The sequence below is a fragment of the Rutilus rutilus genome, assembly GCF_951802725.1.
Source record: "Rutilus rutilus genome assembly, chromosome: 2".
Lineage (NCBI taxonomy): Eukaryota > Metazoa > Chordata > Actinopteri > Cypriniformes > Leuciscidae > Rutilus > Rutilus rutilus.
The window spans coordinates 61,038,540-61,059,833 of record NC_140210.1 but is presented as its reverse complement, the minus strand read 5'-3'; the positions used below and the strand labels follow the sequence as shown (position 1 = coordinate 61,059,833).

At 39.5% G+C, this 21,294-nt stretch overlaps 1 protein-coding gene across 2 annotated transcripts in view; it reads right to left on the bottom strand.

The window, feature by feature from the left end:
- Positions 1–6,509: 6,509 nt before the first annotated feature.
- Positions 6,510–21,294, bottom strand: part of LOC311286231 (NACHT, LRR and PYD domains-containing protein 1 homolog) — a 233,663-nt gene continuing 218,878 nt past the window's right edge. The window contains exons 6-9 of one of the 2 annotated variants that reach the window (XM_084402346.1): positions 18,920–19,093; positions 9,783–9,829; positions 9,099–9,702; positions 6,510–7,899 (exon numbers count right to left, since the gene is read on the bottom strand). In XM_084402346.1, the coding sequence (XP_084258472.1) occupies positions 6,672–7,899; positions 9,099–9,702; positions 9,783–9,829; positions 18,920–19,093 (2,053 nt within the window). In that variant the 3' untranslated portion in view covers positions 6,510–6,671. The remainder of the gene's footprint in view (positions 7,900–9,098; positions 9,703–9,782; positions 9,830–18,919; positions 19,094–21,294) is intronic. The other variant, XM_084402345.1, reaches the window with a different exon arrangement.

The window sequence follows — 21,294 nt, the reverse complement described above, 5'->3', positions numbered from 1 at the left end:
AACTGCATTCTTATCACTGCTGCATAACACTGGCATTTCCACCTTTCTACCTAATCCACTCATTCTTCTAATTGTTCTCCATATATCTGACAACTCAGTTTCACTTCCAATTTTATTGCAATACTGTCTCCAATACATGCGTTTGGCTGATCTAATCGTTTTCCTAACTACTGCTTGTGCTCTTTTGTAGCTAATTAACGTTTCTAGTGTGTGATGAGCTTTAATCTGTCTAAATGCTTTATTTCTTCTTTTAACTGCTATTCTACAGCTCTCATCCCACCATGGCACATTTTTCCCCGTTTATTTCCTGTACTTTTAGGGAATTGTTTCTTCTGCTGCTTGTATAATGGCTGCAACTATTCATCTCCTCCACATCTGTTATATAACTACTCAGTATTTCTACACACTTAGTCTCATTAATTTCTTGAAATGACTGCCAATCAGCTTTATCTAATTCCCACCTAGGTATTTCCACTTCCTCATCCTGTTGCACCTCTATTCCAATCCTAGTTATTACCGGATAGTGATCACTACCCACTGTCGATCTGCACTAACTCCTGCAATTCCCATTGACACTAGTGTTAGATCAATAGCACTTTCTGTATTACTTGAACTACTATACCGTGTGCCCTTTCCATCATTAATACACACCAGCTCCTTATCATCTATACATTTCTCTATTACTAATCCATTTATATCTGTGTTTTTACTTCTCCATAATGTACTGTGTGCATTAAAATCCCCACATACCACTATTTTGCCTTGTATTGCTCCGCAAACTACTTCCAACATATCAGTACTTCATTTATTGCAAGGGTTGTAAAAATGATCTATTTTTATACTATTTTCCCCTGACCATACTTCAGTTACAACAGATTCATGTTCTTTCCCTTTACTAATACGTTTATATCTTTCCCCACTTTTAACAAAAGTTGCTACCCCTCCACCTTTTCCTGCTTCTCTATCTCTCCTAATTGAAGTATATCCATACAATACAAAGTCCAACTGTGGGTTTAACCATGTTTCTTGCACACATATTACATGAGGTCTATCTGTTAAATCTGAGACCAAACTCTTGAATTCCTGTCCATTTGCTATAAGGCTTCTGGAGTTCCATTGCAATATAGCTAATATCATAAAGAGCCACCAGCCCATGTCTGCGAGCTTGTGCTTCCTGCCACTATCATTTCTCCCACCACCTCACAGCTAAGCCCTTTTATTCCTAGATACTTTTCCGCTGATTTAACTACTATTTTGATCTTTCTGTCTGTCTGTGCCGAGCAATTTATCACCTCAACCATAAACATCACACATTCATTTTTTCCCATAACTAACAGATCCTTTTTTGCCTCAATTTTTTCACATTTCTCACAAGACCTACTTTTATTTTCTTTGATTTCTGGTTTATAGGTTTCCTTTTCCTTTGACACTTTCTTTACAGCTTCTGCATATGTTATTGCTTGCATCGATCTCACTCGCTGCACCTCCATTGCTCTCTTGCTAACTTCACATCCACGATAGGCTGCACTGTGCTCCCCTCCACAGCATTTCAGCTTTACTCCTTCTCCACATTTCCCATACTCATGCTCGCCTGAACATCTACCACATCTTTGTTTACCCTTACACACTGCTGCTACATGGCCATATCTCTGGCACTTAAAACACCTCAATGGGGGAGGGATGTATGGCCTGATCTCGTAGCTCATGTTACCTATGTATATCTTACTTGGAAGTCTTGCTTCATCAACTTTAATCATAACAGACAGGCTATCGCATTTCTCCCCATTTCTGGTTGTTTTAAGGCGTTTTACCTCTAACACTTTTGCCCCTGTTATATTATCTCTGATTTGATCTTCAGTAACATTTACTGGTATTCCTGTAATAACTCCTCGAACCAATGCCTTGCTTTCAGTCAAGACACACTTAATTCTCTTGCCATCTATTCTATTCAGTTCTATGGCTTTCTCTTGTTGCGTTTTATTCCTACAGAAAATCAGCAGCGCTCCACTTAATACTTTTGCATTTTTGACCTCGCCTAGCAATTTGTTTATGGACTTTGTTAGTTGAATCGGATTCCACTCACCAAATGACGACCCCTCCTGAGATAGTTTCATGATCACTTTATATTCTTCTTCTTGCTGTTGTTTACTTACTATTGTTGTACTTTGTTCACTATCTGTTTCATCTATATTAGATATTACTTTCTCCTTTTTTTCCGTTTTCTTGACCGCATTACATTCCAAACACTCCTATCTCTCCCGCCTTCTTCTTCAAATCCCATCTCACTTCCTGTCTCCTCACTTCCTTCTGCCATCTCCTGCCCATACACAGTCTAGCTGTTGCCAACCACAGCCAACCAGTTCCTCTCATAGATATCATATAAAGGCTAGATGTCTTAAGGCGGAGTCACTTTCGGCATCACCGGCGGCCATCTTACCACAGGGCTCTGTGAATTAAGGTGAGTGATCAATCAGCACGCACACAAATCCTCTTATCTCGCTGAAATCTTGACGGATTTACAAACGGTTTGGTTTCTTACAAACGTCATTAACGTGGCTATAATTCTTTCATATTGAAGTCCATTTGTATAATTATTCATATGTATGCAGTTTCATAGCTACATCTCTGACGTTTATAACAAACCAAACCGTTTGAAAATCGGTAAAAATTGAGCAAGTTATGGTTATTTAAAAGTACATGCACCATGTTACGAGTGAGCGAGCACCCTGTGGTAAGATGGCCGCCGTGTGCGGACGTCGACCTCCATTGGCCAGCAGCGCGGACGAGACATCTAGCCTTTATATGATATCTATGGTTCCTCTAGCCAGACACCTCCCGGCCCATGCGCTGAAGGACCTCTGATGTGTCACTCTATTCAGTGCCTGATCAGAAAACATGCGCATTCAACATTTTCTGTCGCCTTAACTATGCAGATTATTTTGAGTAACTATATACACCTGTTTGCATATGTATTAATGTTGCGCTAAAACAGTATTCAAACATAATACTTTGTTATTAGTCATCCCTGGGAGAAAACTGAGGGGGAAAAATACCATTTTACAATTTTCCTTAATGCAAGTGTCTCTACCAACATTAAACACTTTAAAACAGTGTTTGTTAAAGTAATAACTGGACTGAGTGTTTAGTAGGAGTGAGAGGGATACACACTAATGCGGGCTGTCACACACTTGGTTTAAATACTTCCACACATGCCAGCAAGACGAAACTAAGAGTATTTACTAGTTGCCATATCAACACTAGATAGAGAAGAAAACTGCGCCAAAAATCTGGAATTTTTGGACGAAATCACTGAACATTAAACCATAACAAAAGTACATTTATTACTGAAGTTAATTTTACATCTGTTTTTTTTTGTATGTGTTTATGTGAAATAAGACAAATCTGATATTATTTTAATATTATATATTTTATATTAATTAATTTTTTTATTCTTATATCTGTTATTTGACAGTTCTAGCAGCAGAAACACTGGCCGGGTTTAAACCCCAGTTGCTCAGGCGGGGCATGTTGTCATCGGGTGTGAACTGCGGGGGGGGCTCGGCTCCCCTTAATATCACATGGGCTCCCCTGAAAACCTGATATGTGAAATTTTGGGGGCTCTCAAAAATTACCGACACTGGGTTATTGTGACGTGCAGTTTGCAAAAATTTTTGTAATGTGATCCTACACAGTACAGTACATGCTTTTCCAAGGAAGAGGAGGGGGAAGAGGAGGGGGAAGAGGAGGGGGAGGAGGAGAAGGAAGAGGAGGGGGAAGAGGAGGGGGAAGAGGAGGGGAAGAGGAGAAGGAAGAGGAGGGGGAAGAGGAGGGGGAAGAGGAGGGGAAGAGGAGGGGAAGAGGAGGGGGAAGAGGAGGGGGAAGAGGAGGGGGAAGAGGAGGGGGAAGAGGAGAAGGAAGAGGAGGGGGAAGAGGAGAAGGAAGAGGAGGGGGAAGAGGAGGGGGAAGAGGAGAAGGAAGAGGAGGGGGAAGAGGAGGGGGTGGAGGAGAAACGTGTGCAAAAGCAGAACAAAAGCTCCTGGAGACACAAACTGTGCTGCAACTACAGACTAAACCATGACTTGATGGAGCAACATGAGAAGAAATATTCCAGCTCTACGTGACGAATCTCACATTCTGCTTCTACAGCATCAGAACGCTCAGCTGCTTTCATGGGAAGAGCATCACTGGACACTTCTTTTCTGCTCTTTGTTGAAGTGATTTAGACACTCCAGCTGAATAATGTTTAATCGGACAGATTTTGTGGAGCTTCGTTCAGGTGTCCTGACGTTGGAGGAAGGCTGAGACTGTTGTAGAGGACATGAAGCTCAGAGAACATATTCTTCACTGCCAAATATCTGTGCTTCAGCATTATTATACAACAAATCATATTTCAGCTGTCTTCTATCAGGACAAATAAAGGAAAGGATCATAAGGACACAGAAATAGAGCTAGTGACACAGAAGTGGCTCAACTTACCCACCATTAGGGGTATAGTATGATGTCACTGGGGAATTTGGGTTTAAAATAAATACCTGAAAATTTTGTTTTTGTGCATTATCCCACGACAGTCTTACTTTACAGCACATTATTCAGAATGTCTATTCATTAAGAATATTTCCATGCAGTGAAATATCCAAAATATCCAAATGTTAAATTCTGAGACAACAAAATAAAGTTTACACAAAAGCCTTTTATTAGATAAAGAGAATATTAAATGTTCCTCATTGCAGTTCACCAAACTTTGTGTGTTTGCAGAAGAATATAATCATATGAAAAAAAGAGATGGACTCTATCCTTTTTAATAAACTACAACCTTTTAATAGTTTATGGCTAATCAATAAAAATGTAAAATCAGCAATTCACCAATAAGTATGAAATACAGTTAGACAAACATAAATATAAATGCTGATCATACATTTACTTTAACATTGAACTCGTTTTACCTTCCCTGTAGAACATTTACTTAGATGTGCAAAAACATACATTTATTTCCCTGTAGAACATTTATAATGTAAAGAGCAAAAATATGAAGGACTAAAAATGACAGAACGAAAAATAAAAAAATAAATAAAAGTAGAAATAAATAAATAAATGCAGAAATAATAGTGAAAATAAATACATTTTGGTAATATAAATGGCTATTTCTGTATTTTTACATGTATTTATTTATTTATTTATGCATTTCTATATGTATTTATTTATGTATTTATACATTTATTTCTATATTTATGTATTTCTATATTTATTTATTTATATATGTATTTATTTCTACATTTATTTAATTCTACATTTATTTATTTATGTATTTCCACATTTCTACATTTATTTATTTCTGTATTTACACATTTCTACATTTATTTTTCCCTGCGCATATATGCTAATTGACTATGGCTAAGCCACGCCCCCAAACGCGATGAGCCAATCACAGTACGCATAGCTTACCCAATACACTCAGACATTCTCTGCTTCCATGTCCTTTGCAATGCATTGCAGTTAGTCAGTTTTTATTCGTTTTTATGTTTTTCTTGTCATTTTGGCTTTTAAACAGCGTAAGTGTGTGTGATTTTGACAGTTGTAGATTACAGTTTGACAAGAGTTTACAGTTTGACAAAAACAAATTGTTGTGTTTTAACCAAATATAAGTAGGCTAAACACTTTGCAGTTTTAATTATGTCCTGTATGAACAAAATGGAGTATGTTTTTATGTTTCCACTGTTCGATCGCGCCCGCTCTCTGACACACACACACACACACACACACACACACACACACATTCCAGCATTGCAATCTGACATCGCAGCCTGTTCTTCTGCACTCACACCAAACGCGAATAGAGCGTCAAATTCGCGCGTATCGCGTCTAGTTCGACACTTGAACATTTTGAATCCAAAGCGAATAGGACGCGTGTATAAAGTGAGCGTTTGAAGCGAAATAGCACCAAACTATAACGTTTACTCTGTGAACTGTAAATCTTTGTCTGGACTGGAGCTGAAGCTTATCGACCTTCTCAACAATAAAATTATTAATATAATGCATATTTAAGGCCCTTTTGGTGACATCGAGATGATATATAATCTTTCTGTCTCCAAAAAACATCAGTTGCCTCCTGTGAAATGTCTCCTACTGTGACAGCTGCCACAATGTTGACTGTTTGTCCAGGGGGCGTGGCTTAGCCATAGGTCAATTAGCATATATGCGCAGGGAAAAATAAATGTAGAAATGTGGAAATACAGAAATAAATAAATGTAGAAATGTGGAAATACATAAATAAATAAATGTAGGAATAAATAAATGTAGAAATAAATACATATATAAATATATAAATAAATAAATATAGAATTACATAAATATAGAAATAAATGTATAAATACATAAATAAATACATATAGAAATGCATAAATATATAAATAAATACATGTAAAAATACAGAAATAGCCATTTATATTACCAAAATGTATTTATTTTCACTATTATTTCTGCACTTATTTATTTATTTCTACTTTTATTTATTTATTTATTTTTCATTCTGTCATTTTTAGTCCTTCATACTAAAAGAGCAAAGCAAAAACTTTAATTTATTTGTAATGTTACTATGAATGAATATTTGATGAAAGGAGTAAATTTTGATAAGTTCAGATAAACCCATATCAGATCAAGAATCAGACCAATGTTCAAAAGGGGTAAAGCTTCTCTTCCTGAAGAACTGAGATGAATTCAGCTTTCACAGGATCTCTGTGTTTGCGTATAATGGCACAGATCTGTCTCATGCGCTCCTGACTGGTTAAACTCTGTGTGATTTCTAAATATTGTTCCTCATGAATTAATTTCTGCTGACACAGTTTATCTGCAATGATCTGGACATTTGTAACCCTCTGAATGAGATCTGGCCAATGGTCATCAAAATATCTTGCTTTATCTGCCTCACTATTCAGATGAGGCTCGTCTCTCTTAGGACGAATCTGATCACTATTCAGACGCGGCTCGTCTCTCTTAGGATGAATCAGATCAAGATCATCTTTCTCAATTGTTGTAGTCCAGACCTCCTCCTTATCCTCTTCTCTGATAAGAGTAATTTGAAGATCATTCTCTAGACGAGTCTTGACCCTGAAGTAGTTTGGGGGAGTTTGTCTTGTGAATGTGATCCCTTCTTTGGGATCGATAGAGACACCAGGAACGGCAGGAACGGCAGGAACATCAAGAATGTGTGGTGTGTTCATGCGAAGTGGCCTGCCAGGTCCGGGACGCCTGATGATGCGTGATGAAAAGGATTTTTCAATTTCCTCAATTTTTCTTTTTCCCCAGTGATCAAATGGAAAAAAGTAGAGATGTAGAATGAGAGGATCTTTAGAACACATGTAGAGAAGAAGATCACAGTGTTCGTGAAGATTTCCCCATCCAATTAACTGACTTATTAAAGTTGTAATAGAGAAGGATGGTTGGACAATCTTAGCATGGAATCGGGTCAACTGCACAGGTTCTGTGGTTATTCCCTCGTCTTTTACGGTGAGGACTTTCACAGCATCTTTGAGAGAGGGGTCAGACTCTCCTAAACAGGCGTAATGGGGCAGATGAACTTCCTCCAGTTTCCCTGAGATCACCGTCACGTCAATCACTGGACCGATCCGGTTGCACTGCAGCCTCTCCAGCTCTGCGTTGAGGAAGAGTCCGTCTACGGTACGGTACTGAAGGGTGACGACACAGTCACAGACCCATCGCATTCTGGTCCTGACACACTCGTAACGGCCTGGGTCAGTGCTGACCCTGAACTTTGACCCTCCTTCATCTGTACAGGCCGACGGCTCAATCTGAAGCCACTGATCAGAATCAGCTATATGGACACAAGACTGACAGTTCAGCAGCGGGTGAATATCCAGCCCAGAAGGTTTGGGCTGAGAGAACCTGTGAAGAACCAGAAGAAGGCAGAAGCAAAGAGTCAGCTGCTTTTATTCATCTCAGTTAATGCTATTTTCAATGTTTATTAATACATTATTAAGATCAAAAGTTGTATCTGTCAATATTATTTAATGGACCTGAACTAACATGAACTAACAATGAACAGTTGACTAACTAACGTTAACAAATACAGTTAATGCATTAACGAATGTTAACTAATGGGACCTTATTGTAAAGTATTACCAACAATTCAAAACCAACAACATACAAACAGTTTACTATAAAAACTATTTGACAGGCAGTTTGACAGAGAGAAAATATAAAGCTAGTATATAATGCTGCGACTGACACCTGTGATGTCACTCACTAATAACACACAATCTAATATAACAAACACATATATACTATAATGAGAGTTTAATTCACACATAATTGTCCAGTTATGTTTATGTTTAACTAGCCAACATGAACTCTATATTCTCCATCAATAAGCTCAAGCTGAATAATGTGTCCAGTCTTCTATAAATCAGTGTTTTTAACTGTGGATATTTTCACAGAGGTGGACAGATAAAGACCATCAGCAGTCTGGGGTGGACAGAAATGTTCATTATCAAACATAATAAATGAGTTTGACTATAAAGAACTGGACTGTTTTACTGCGCACAACACAACTGTCTACAGTTAATTGTGCTTGATTGTAATTGAGGGAGTGCTGGAATAGATCAAGTAATACTGAGTGAATTTGACTATTTCTGTCTTATTCCTCGTCTGCAGGAATATTAATAGAAAAGAAGATCACACTACAGCTAGAAAATTACAGACAATTAATAGCAAATTACAGTTTAGAGATCGTGTGTGATCAGGAGCTTTAGAGAAATACCAGTAAATCAGTCTTAAGCCCTATTCACAGAGACCTCACAACTCTGAAACTGAAGGAGAAATAGATTTAGCTCTAAACTAACTAAAATGAAGAATAATGTGTTTATAGTCTCTGCACAGGAGAGACTCTGTGTTGCTTCAAAACAAAGGAAAATATGTATTTATTGGTACTGGCCAAAACATGTTGTGAAATATCAGCATATGGAGTATCAGCACAAACCCAATATGGTGCATCTCTAGTGTTTAGTGATGTATGAAGAACAGAGGATTGAACTATTATTCAGTCTGGAGAAATCCTTCACTAAGACACAGTATATTTCACTCACCCGGTTGTGTGTGTATCACTGTTGTTTCTCTCAGGACGCTGTTTAATGTCACACAGAGACACTGAGGAGTTATCATAAACCCTAAATCCAGCACAGAGGGGTTCAGTGAATGTGGTGTTGAGTGTGTGTAAGTGTGTGAGTGTGTGTGTGTCAGAGACACTGTAGAAGGACAGAGTGCCGGCCGACACGTCCACATACACTCCTGCTCTCTTACAGGATGAAGAGATGTCAGGAATATCAGTGCCTTTATTATTGTGCCAGACAGAGAATCTGTTATCAGAGCAGATCAGACTCCAGGATTTGTCATTGAATCCAAACATACAGTCGTCACTCTCATTATATCCAAACTCACAGTCACTCCCTCCTTTCCTGCTGATTCCTTTATATGACACTGATATATCAGCATCATCTCCGCTCCATTCAGCCTCCCAGTAACAGCGTCCAGTCAGACTCTCTCCACACAGAACCTGAAGATCATCTTCAAATCTCTCTGGATGATCAGGATACGGCTGATCCTCAGACACACTCGTCACTGTCCTGTTCTCATCAGACAGAATGAGTCGAGTGTGTGCTGTGTTTGGATCCAGTGTGAGATCACAGGCATCTGAACACACGAAGAGAAACATTTCACTAAATGACACAAATCAACAATAAATCACTAAATGATTGTGTGTGTAGACCTACATTTGTGTAATCCTGCTGTCACTCTGAACTCTCCACAATGATCCACACTATAAAACACACACATGATTCATATTCATTTGTGAAGGAAACACAAGAAAGAGTGTGTGTGCGTGTATGTGAGTGTGTGTGTGTGTGCATCATCCTCCCTTTGAACGCAAGTGTGTGTGTGCGCATCATCCTCCCTTTGAACGCAAGAGTGTGTGTGTGCGCATCATCCTCCCTTTGAACGCAAGAGTGTGTGTGTGTGTGTGTGTATGTGTGTGTGTGTGTGTGTGTGTGTGCATCATCCTCCCTTTGAACGCAAATTTAGAAGTTAGTAATCCTACAATTGTTCATTTAAATTGAGTGACTTCTTTAAAACTAGTTCTACAACATGAAACAAAAATATTAAAACTTTTTCTGGGGAAGTTTTGGTAATCCATGCCAAATAAAACTAAGTGTATTTCAGATAATAAAAATGGTTAAATGCACTCCACACAGTGTGTAGGGCTGGGCACCGAGTTCGATACTTTTTAGTTTTTGTGTGTGTGTGCTCGCATCTCATGAGTATGTGCGTGGAGAGTTTGTGTGTGTGTGCGCTCGCGTCTCATGAGTATGTGTGTGGAGAGTTTGTGTGTGTGTGCTCGTGTCTCATGAGTATGTGCGTGGAGAGTTTGTGTGTGTGTGCTCGCGTCTCATAAGTATGTGCGTGGAGAGTTTGTGTGTGTGCTCGTCTCATGAGTATGTGCGTGGAGAGTTTGTGTGTGTGTGCTCGTGTAACTGGTCTGTTGTCTGCGTTGTGTTTTGGTTGATATGAGAACAAGACAGCATTCGCAGTTTCACCGATCTTTTATTCCTGATGTACAAACAAATGTAATCAGCCTCTTAGTGAGATTCGCCCTCTTTAACTCTAAAACAAATGTGATGTACAGTTGTCACATGTGCTCTCGTTTCACATTTAGGCTCAGATGCAAAAATATATCTCAATCGGGGTGAAATGACAAAAATAACCACACAGATAGGTAAAATAATATTATATACATAAATTAGAGTGAAAATATAGACATAAAAGCAATGATTAAAATAAAGATTAATTTAGATTAACAGGAGCCCAAAATAACCTCACCTCTTCAGTGCGTCACCAATGCAAAGAGGAAGAGGAGGGGACAGAACAGGAAATTGTATTGACTCATGACATCACATCAATTAAAGGGAAAGGTACTCATTTCACTTAGGCAGTCATATCAGCTACATGTAAACGAACAATTTTGTGAGAATTCTAATAAACTATACATACATTTAACAGTACACTTTCTGTACCTGTTACACTCGCGTCTCATGAGTATGTGCGTGGAGAGTTTGTGTGTGTGTGCTCGTGTCTCATGAGTATGTGCATGGAGAGTTTGTGTGTGTGTGCTCGCGTCTCATGAGAATGTGCGTGGAGAGTTTGTGTGTGTGTGCTCGCGTCTCATGAGAATGTGCGTGGAGAGTTTGTGTGTGTGTGCTCGCATCTCATGAGTATGTGCGTGGAGAGTTTGTGTGTGTGTGCTCGTGTCTCATGAGTATGTGCATGGAGAGTTTGTGTGTGTGTGCTCGCGTCTCATGAGAATGTGCGTGGAGAGTTTGTGTGTGTGTGCTCGCGTCTCATGAGAATGTGCGTGGAGAGTTTGTGTGTGTGTGCTCGCATCTCATGAGTATGTCCGTGGAGAGTTTGTGTGTGTGCGCGTCTCATGAGTATGTGCGTGGAGAGTTTGTGTGTGTGTGCTCGCATCTCATGAGTATGTCCGTGGAGAGTTTGTGTGTGTGCGCGTCTCATGAGTATGTGCGTGGAGAGTTTGTGTGTGTGTGCTCGCGTCTCATGAGTATGTGCGTGAAGAGTTTGTGTGTGTGTGCTCGCGTCTCATGAGAATGTGCGTGAAGAGTTTGTGTGTGTGTGTTCGCGTCTCATGAGTATGTGCGTGGAGAGTTTGTGTGTGTGCTTGCTTCTCATGAGTATGTGCGTGGAGAGTTTGTGTGTGTGCTCGCGTCTCATGAGAATGTGCGTGGAGAGTTTGTGTGTGTGTGCTCGCGTCTCATGAGAATGTGCGTGGAGAGTTTGTGTGTGTGTGCTCGCGTCTCATGAGTATGTACGTGGAGAGTTTGTGTGTGTGTGCTCGCGTCTCATGAGTATGTGCGTGGAGAGTTTGTGTGTGTGTGCTCGCGTTTCATGAGTATGTGCGTGGAGAGTTTGTGTGTGTGTGCGTGCGTCTCATGAGTATGTGCGTGGAGAGTTTGTGTGTGTGTGCTCGCGTCTCATGAGTATGTGCGTGGAGAGTTTGTGTGTGTGTGCTCGTCTTATGAGTATGTGCGTGGAGAGTTTGTGTGTGTGTGCTCACGTCTCATGAGTATGTGCGTGGAGAGTTTGTGTGTGTGTGCTCGCGTCTCATGAGTATGTGCGTGGGGAGTTTGTGTGTGTGTGCTCGCGTCTCATGATTCTGTGCGTGGAGAGTTTGTGTGTGTGTGCTCGCGTCTCATGAGTATGTGCGTGGAGAGTTTGTGTGTGTGCTGGCGTCTCATGAGTATGTGCGTGGAGAGTTTGTGTGTGTGTGCTTGCGTCCCATGAGTATGTGCGTGGAGAGTTTGTGTGTGTGCTGGCGTCTCATGAGTATGTGCGTGGAGAGTTTGTGTGTGTGTGCTCGCGTCTCATGAGTATGTGCGTGGAGAGTTTGTGTGTGTGCTCGCATCTCATGAGTATGTGCGTGGAGAGTTGAGTAATGAGTAATTAGTAGGTCAATTTGCCCTTTCACCTGTGAGACCACACCCACACCCCCAGCAGAGAAGTTTATCCGATGCTGAAGATGTGGTAGGTAAAATCTGCTCCGGGGAAATTAGTGTTTTTGTAACTAAATATTTGTTAATTTCACAAATAATATTAAGATTAGAGTTTGTGGATGTTATGTAACAATATGTAAATTAATGTTGATTGTATGTGATGAACTTTGTGAAGTTTAGATGCAATTTTCTCAACATGTGCGTTGCATGGCTTGACGCCATCTTTTTGAATCAAACGCAGATGAATCTCTCATTTCTGTTTGCTTTTGTAGATGCAGGTATGTGTAAATGCCCACTGTCACCAGAGGATATGTTTTTCCTTGTGTTACAGTAAACAACGCATGAAACACAGTTCTCCATGTCCGTCTGTGATTTGAGTGCTGTCGGATGAGAAGCGTTACATATAGTATAGCATTCTCTGTCAGCGTTGAGGGCATAACATGTGATAAATGCAGGGAGATAGTCAGGCTGATGGAGAAGATTTCAGAACTAGAGTCACGCATCCAAACTTTAATCGAGGATAGTAAGAGTGCAAGGGCTTTAGATACTGCTTTGGATGCGACTAGCTTAGTGAACTCTGTACATTGTTCGGTTCCGGCTGTAGAGCCCGTGCAGCAGGGCAACTGGGTGACCGTGAGACACTGTAGCCGTGGGACAAAACACCGCTGTTCTGTTCAGGTTACATTTTATTTATTTATTTTATTAGTTTATTTGTCAGGGACAGTGTACAAAATACATTAATCTTACGAAAAGAGGTTTTGTACCAGAGTTAGCAAAAGCTATTCTCCATCTGCAGTCCCCGTAGCATAACAAATAGATTCTCCCCACTCAGTGAAACACCCACTGAGAATCCTGTTGAATGGGCCCTAGTTATTGGCGATTCTATTATCCCTCCTGGGATGGTGCTGCTCTTCTCTCTAGTAATATGGCACATAGTATTAGAGCTCAAACATGTCAATCTGGGGCTCAGGTCAGGAAGCAGACAGACTGGCTAAACCGACCGTCTGCTAGCTGTCTCACGTCACTGAGGTCAGATAAATCCCATCACATAGAGCCTCTTTCACCTAGATATCATCATATAGAGACTGTGTCTGTTCCCCGAATTAGGACATACAAAACACTCCTAAACCCATTTAAGGGTAAACATTTTATTGATGTTCAACAATTAAAGGGTTACTTCAGGATTTAGCATTAAGCTTTGTATTAGTAGAAAACCTGTAGTATTTTAGAATTACCATGCTTTCCACCCTCATATCCCCCTGAGACAAGAGATTTATGTATTTTTTGTCTGGAAAAAATCCTCCGATGACGCAAAAATCGTCATTTTGCGTCGTCGGAGGATTTTCTGGCCAGAGGCTAAAGACTACAGCCAGTAGATGGCGTTGTTCCGCATGTTTTCAGCCCGCCCATACAGGATGGGATCTCACTCACAGAATGTACACAGTGTCAGCCGTCTTTCTTTGGAAGCTAAGCTAGCAGGCTCTTGTTCTGTGGAGAAAGCTGAATAGTAGGAGAAAGCTGAGTAAGTAACCATCCTCCTTTTCCCGGACTTGTCCGGCGGGCGTGATCGTTCAAAATATACGGGATTCAGCTTTTGCTTTCTGCGGTCGCTATTCCTTGTTTACATGCACACCTTTTGTTTCAATCTAACTGAATTCATTCCAATTGGTGAATTTGAATGTAGTGTTTACATGAACGCTAAACAAGTGATCGGTTGATGTGCGTTTTACCATTGCTAAGAAAAATTCCCGCTCCTCCGTGAGAGATGGGAGACCCGGCGCGTCTCAGTAATCATGCCACCGGCCTCGCGCTGTTCTCCCTCGGCCCGTCAGCCTCGTCCTGCTCGCCACAGTAAACATGATGAATGAATGGCGACTGTAGAACGCAAAAGCCGAATCCCGGACATTTTGGGCTATCTCTAAATCCCTCGCAAACTCATCACGTAGGCTAGCTTTGTTGTTTTAAACTGCACACTCTTACCGGTAGGCGTGGCCTCCTAAGACAGCGAAGCAAGTGCATTCTGGGAGTTGTTGTCTTTCATCCACATAAGCCAAAAATACATTTTCTGGCTTTTCTCAGTCTAGAAAGCTCCAAATTCAAAAATTTCTTCACATTTCTTCTACTTAAATGACCTATTTTAAATACACATTCATCTTCCCAGAGGTGAAGTATCCCTTTAAAAAATAGATATAATACAGATGAACTACAGGGGGAAGTATTGCTGTAATCTATAGTAATATCTTCAGAATTACTGAGAAGGCTTGTTTTAAATATAATTCTTTTGAAGTGTTGGTGCTTAATGTCTCAATTCAACTCATCAACTCATTATCACATGGGTTAATGAGCTGATGAGTTGAATCAGGTGTGTTTGATTAGGGAGACAAAGAAAACGTGCACTGTTGGGGGTCCTCCAGGACAGGTTTGGGAACCACTGACATAATACATTATAGACTTCTATAATTTAATGTTAGGCTGCATAGATTAGGTCAGCCGGAACCAGGAACACTTCCCATAAATCCTGATGTAATCGTTACATCTTAAGAAGAATGGCATCTACGCTAATTTTAGTGTCTTTGTTTATCCCGAGGTTTTCCCGCAGCCTGCCGGATCCAGGCCGTATCCAGATCTGACGAAGGACCTTCGCCTGGACCCGATGACAACGCAGTGCTGAAGTGCCAACTAGTCTCTCCCTATGGAGGATCCCTTCACCACTCTACAGATAAAGCGTTGTTGGGAAAATTCATATCGGTACTTTCCAGTACTTTGTTTAGGCTTGGTTTGTAGGGAATTACAAACCTGCGCACATATATTCAAACGCACATAACTATAGAACCAATTCTTAATGCGCATGTGAATGCCATCAGTGTTTATCACAGGTTCGCGTTTAAAGTCTGTGTAGAGAGAATGGTGTCGTCTTAGCGGCCCCTAATTTAATAACAAATGATCGTTGCGACGGAAGCGAATCAATCAAAACTAACTTTAGCTGGAAAAAATCTTTATTAAAGAATTGCTATGAAGCCAAAACAATCTGTTACCTTAAATTATACGCTTATCTCTGTAAAGCTGCTTTGAAACAATCTACATCTACAAGTGCTATATAAATGAAGATGACTTGACTTGACTAAAAACACATCTCTTTAACCTGTCATACACATAGAAAAGTATACATTTCTATTATTCAAATCAATTAAATGATTATTAGGCTGCATAAATTAGGTCAGCTGGAACTGGGAACACTTCTTACAACACACAATGTACTCATTACATCATAAGAAGAATGGCATCTATGCTAATGTTAGTCTTTCTGCTTATTCCAAAGTTTACTGTAATCAGCCGGATCTGGGCCGTATTCAGATCAGATGGTGGACCTGCGCCTAGACATGACTACAACGCATCCCTGAAGTGTCAGCAGAGATTGTGCCAACTAGACTCTCATCAAAGGCCTCATTGACACGACAGCCATTGGCACTATTTTCTTCTGGAAACAAACTTTGTTGCATTATTTTCCTGTTATCTCTGTAAAGCTGATTTGAAACAATCTGTATTGTAAAAAGCGCTATTTAAATAAATGTGATGACTGCCACCTACTGGCAGTTTAAGTTTCTTATTTAGAGTATAACCTCATTCAAAAAAAAAAAAAAAATCATATTTCCTTATGCACCAGCAGCCATATCACCCTGTAGCCCAAGACTGGTTGCCCACTAAAGCTAAGCAGGGCTGAGCCTGGTCAGTACCTGCATGGGAGACTCCTGAGAAAATCAGATTGCTGCTGGAGGAGGTGTTAGTGAGGCCAGTAGGGGGTGCTCACCCTGTGGTCTGTGTGGGTCCTAACGCCCCAGTATAGTGACGGGGACACTATACTGTCAAAAGAGTACCGTTCTTTGGATGAGACGTTAAACTGAGGTCCTGACTCTCTGTGGTCATTAAAAATCCCATGGCACTTCTCTTAAAGAGTGGGGGTGTAACCCCTCTGTCCTGGCCACATTCCACCCATTGGCCCTTACCAATCATGGCCTTCTAAAAATCCCCATCCACTGAATTGGCTCTATCACTCTCTCTCCTCTCCACCTATATCTGGTGTGTGGTGAGCGCACTGACGCCGTTGTTCTGTGGCTGCCGTCGCATCATCCCAGTGGATGCTGCACACTGGTGGTGGTTGAGGAGACATTCCCTTATATGATTGTAAAGCGCTTTGGGTGTACAGTAGTACAAGATTAAAGGTATAGTTCATCCAAAAATGAAAATTCAGTCATCATTTACTCAACCTCATGATCAAAAAATATATGTGTAATAAATTATATGCTGAATCAAATATTTTTTTCTGAAGCTACTTTTTGTAATGTCTATTTGATGCTTTACACCAGGGGTGTCAAACTCATTTTCACCGAGGGCCACTTCAGCATTATGGCTGCCCTCAAAGGGCCGGTTGTAACTGTAAGACTTTTAAAATGTTAATATATTGTCTCTTTATTTCAATATTACTTATTTAAGTTACAAATATTGTATATGCATTTGCAGGGGTGTTTCTAGGTTTTAAAAACATCAGGGGATGATCCCGAAACATCAGGGGCTGGGTAATAATGATTTGATACAGAGAATAATGTATATTGTATATATGCAGGGGCAAACTGGTTAAAAAATTCAGCCCTGGCACTGTAGCCACACCAGCACACATTACCACACAGTCATGCGTATTCAAATGTGAGGTAGTTAGGGGGGTTCGGGGACATAATAAAATTTGATAATATTTATCAAATTTATCTCCCCCGGTAAAATTTGGATTTCTCGGACCTACATATGTGCATTTTAAGGTGTTTAAAGGCCAAAAAATGTGGATAACAATAGCTTTAAAAGCATGTCAGTGGGCAGTAGCATATATTATTTGAGATAACATCTTAAAAATGAGAATGAGGATAAATGTTGCAATGAATGATCCACACTACAAAATGGAAATGCAGAATGTTTCTGCTTATTGTTGACAATACACAATCACATATTCCAAACAGGAATGGCCTTAAATGAGAAATCTTTCAAGGATTATTTTGCATAGATGTTACATTTCAATCAAAAACCAGTGCAATCTTTTTGTGTTCAGAGGCAAATGAGCAATTTATATTAGCATTAAAGATTGGTTTCAGCAACTTGTTTCTTTCCTGAGTTAATCAATGTTTTTGGCACTAATCAGTTTAAAGTTCAATTGTTCACTCATAAAGACAGTCACTTGTCGCCACCTACTGGCTTAATGCTGCAAGTGGCGCAAACACAGACAAGCGGAGTGATACAAATGGTGAAAAGGCTAATACTGATACCTATATTAAAATAATATAAAATATCAATATATTATTCTTCAATCAGTTCTATGCAGCAGAATCAGATTTAACAGATTTATTTTTTGACCAATTATAAAAAAATAAAGTATAGTCCTACAAACCTATTTTTATCAGAGCATGAGCAGAGCAGGGAGAGGGTCGTGATTCATGTAATTTTACCAGTGTTGCCCACTATTGCTGGGTTTCTTTGTGCTGCTATTGCAAAAAGAAACAAGTCCAGAGAAATTTCATGTCTGCACATTTTTTTAGCGGACTTTGCCTTTCCGGTGAGCGTGAGCAGAGCTCGCAACACAAACACACACACACACACACACACACACACACACACACACACACACACACACACACGGAGGTTGCTTGCTGAACATTGAGCAGAACGCGCTGTGAACACAGAGCGGAGAGCACAGCGCACACACACAGCGGAACGCACTAAGTTCGAAGTTATGCATCTTCGGAAGCGGACTCGCACGCAAAGTCATAAAACACGCTGAGCCAGAGTCAAACCATCACCGAACACGGAGGGGCGCGGCGGCTTTTTAGTATCTTTCGGCCAAAAACCGAAAATGTTATTAATTTTATATTTTATAGCCTAAATTTAGTTGCATCCCTAATTTTAAGACACCCATATGCTCTCGCGGGCCATATAAAATAATGTGGCGGGCCGGAATAGGCCCGCGGGCCTTGAGTTTGACACATGTGTTTTACACGATGACTTAAAATTATTTTGGGGGGGGTAATTTCTTAGCCAAATTTGATGTGCGTGTAATTAATAAATTAATTAATCGCCACATCATGTAATTAATTTGATTAAAAATTGTAACTGCTTGACAGCCCTATTCAATATATTGGTAATAAATGCATTCTATGAGAGTTTATATTTCAAGTTTTGACTGTAAATGTCACGTTCATAACGCTGGAATTACTCTACATCCGAATGAGAGTAAACGACTTGTGGTCAGATCACCTGAGGCAGATCAAATACCAGGTGTATACCGGGCCTCTTATTGTCCCACATACTTGAGTATCTGCAGTGAGCAGTTCGGATCCATCCGTTTGTCAGAGAGCAGCTTGACTCCTGATTCTCCCGGGTGATTGAAGCTCAGGTCCAGCTCTCTCAGGTGTGATGGGTTTAAACTCAGAGCTGAAGACACATAACCACAGCCTTCCTCTGTCACCATACAGCCAGACAACCTACAGACACACACAGTCAGATCATCTACAAAAACACACATGACTGGCAGACTGTAAATAATCTCTTATATGTACTTATTTCAATTTCAGCGGACAAATATATACATTTATCAAGGCAGAAATTCTTCTTTACAATAAAACAAAAACATATACATCAATACAGAGACAGCATTATAACCCATCATGACTACATCAGCATTATAACCCATCATGATCATGGAAATTAAATACTCAAGCTTATACAGATGTTTTTTATTTTCCTCATTTTGACAGCAACTATGTACAAGAACAAGGGGAGCTATTACTTATAATCCTTAAAAAACATTACCTTACAGACCATTTATGCTTCAAGAAAAGTCAGTGCGAAATGGTTTTATATAAGCAGTAATTTCTTTCCATATTGAACAAATTTATTCTATCTGGGTTAGCTTTTCCATCATATATATATATACTGTATGTGTATAATATGTCAATCAAATCATCAACTGTAAGTGTCTCTGGTTTTAGCCATTTCTTTGTAATTACTTTTTTACTGGCTGCCAGAAGAATCAGTTTCTTATCGATGTTATTCCACCCATCAAAATAACTATTAGCCAGATATAAACATTCACACTTGAAAGGAACCAGCTCAAAAACAGCTTCCAAATTTTCTTATCAGTTCAAAAGAGATTCAAAATACTCTGTTGACTTTGATATTACAAACAAGTTTCATACGTCAATCGATCCTGTTAAGTGTGAATTATTTCTGTGTATACTCACAATAAAAACAAAGTGTTGTGCTTTTTGCCAAAAAAAGAAAAACAAACATGATGCAAGTTCTGCTTTCTCTCTGTCAGTGAAGTCAATTCTGAAACGCATCAGAAAATGAACTATAACTCAGCGAATGCTCAGTCAAACAGGCATACAGACACACAGGCATGAAGCTTGAATTCTCTTCTTTTAAATGAAGTCATTTTTATAAAAAACAAATATTCTCAGTTTATGTAATATGTATGAAATGTGAGAGATGACAGTCTTTCTCATCTCGGCTCATTATGTTTTAATGTGACCCCGCACACGGAGAGCACGCGCTATTCAAACGCAAATTATCTGAGGCAATCCAGGCAAACCTGTGAACGCCCACATCAGCTCGATAACACACACCGTGAGTTCACTTTCAGACTCATGTACTTTAAGACGCTGTGAGGAATAATACTATCTTAATAATAATCCTGGAAAATTTAGGAATCTAGAAAGATTCATTTCGAGGAGCAATGGATCCGGCTGAGGAATAGGTCAGTTATTTTGCTTTGTTCTAATCGCGCCTGTACACGCAAAAACCCTGTTTACATATGAATCGCGTTTCTGTGTGTGAATTAACGCACAGATGCGCGCTGTTGTGGAGCTACTATATATTTATAAAACTTTATATCTTGAACATGACCACAAAGCACATAATTATATGTATCTAAGGATTTATATTTATATTCCTTTTGTGTAGGCTATATACACTGGGCTTCTAATATGCTTCTAATTCTTTCACAGAACTCTGCATAACAGATTTTTGCCTCTTGGATGCGTGCGCATCCGGTATTGTTTGTATACAAGAAACCCGTGTATTATGTTTTGTCAAAAATAAAGTCATCAACTAAGATGTTATTCTAGTGTTTGTTCCAATGTAGGCTATATTCAAACTAATGAATCCTTAACTTTGAAATAAATATGATAAAATGTATACTTTAGTTTTTATAAAGAAAGATTACACTTGAAATATTAAAATTTTAATTGTTGTTGTAATTGTATAACCTTTTTAATAAAATAGCAAAAAAATATATATACAAGGATAGATGTAAACAAAATCTTAACCCCCTGAGGTCGGCTATCGCGCCTCATTTTTTTCCTTATCAGTGAAAAAATTTTTTTAACCCTCTGGGGTCTGAGCTGTTTTCTGGGCCCTGGAGGTGTTCTGACATGCTCTGACATTTGTGGTTATTTGTGTTACTTGTGACATTTTCATGGCTAAAGTCTAATTACACTGTATTCAGCACAAACAGTGCTACAATAATATATCAGCAGCATGTATGTAAAAGTTTGTAGTTTTGAGATAATGACATTTATGCGTGGTTTGTGAAAATACAAAAATAAATTCTCACTGAAATAAGGTCATGAAACCCATACTGATTATTTCTTCACAAGACTTTTGAAAATTGTATGACGTAGCC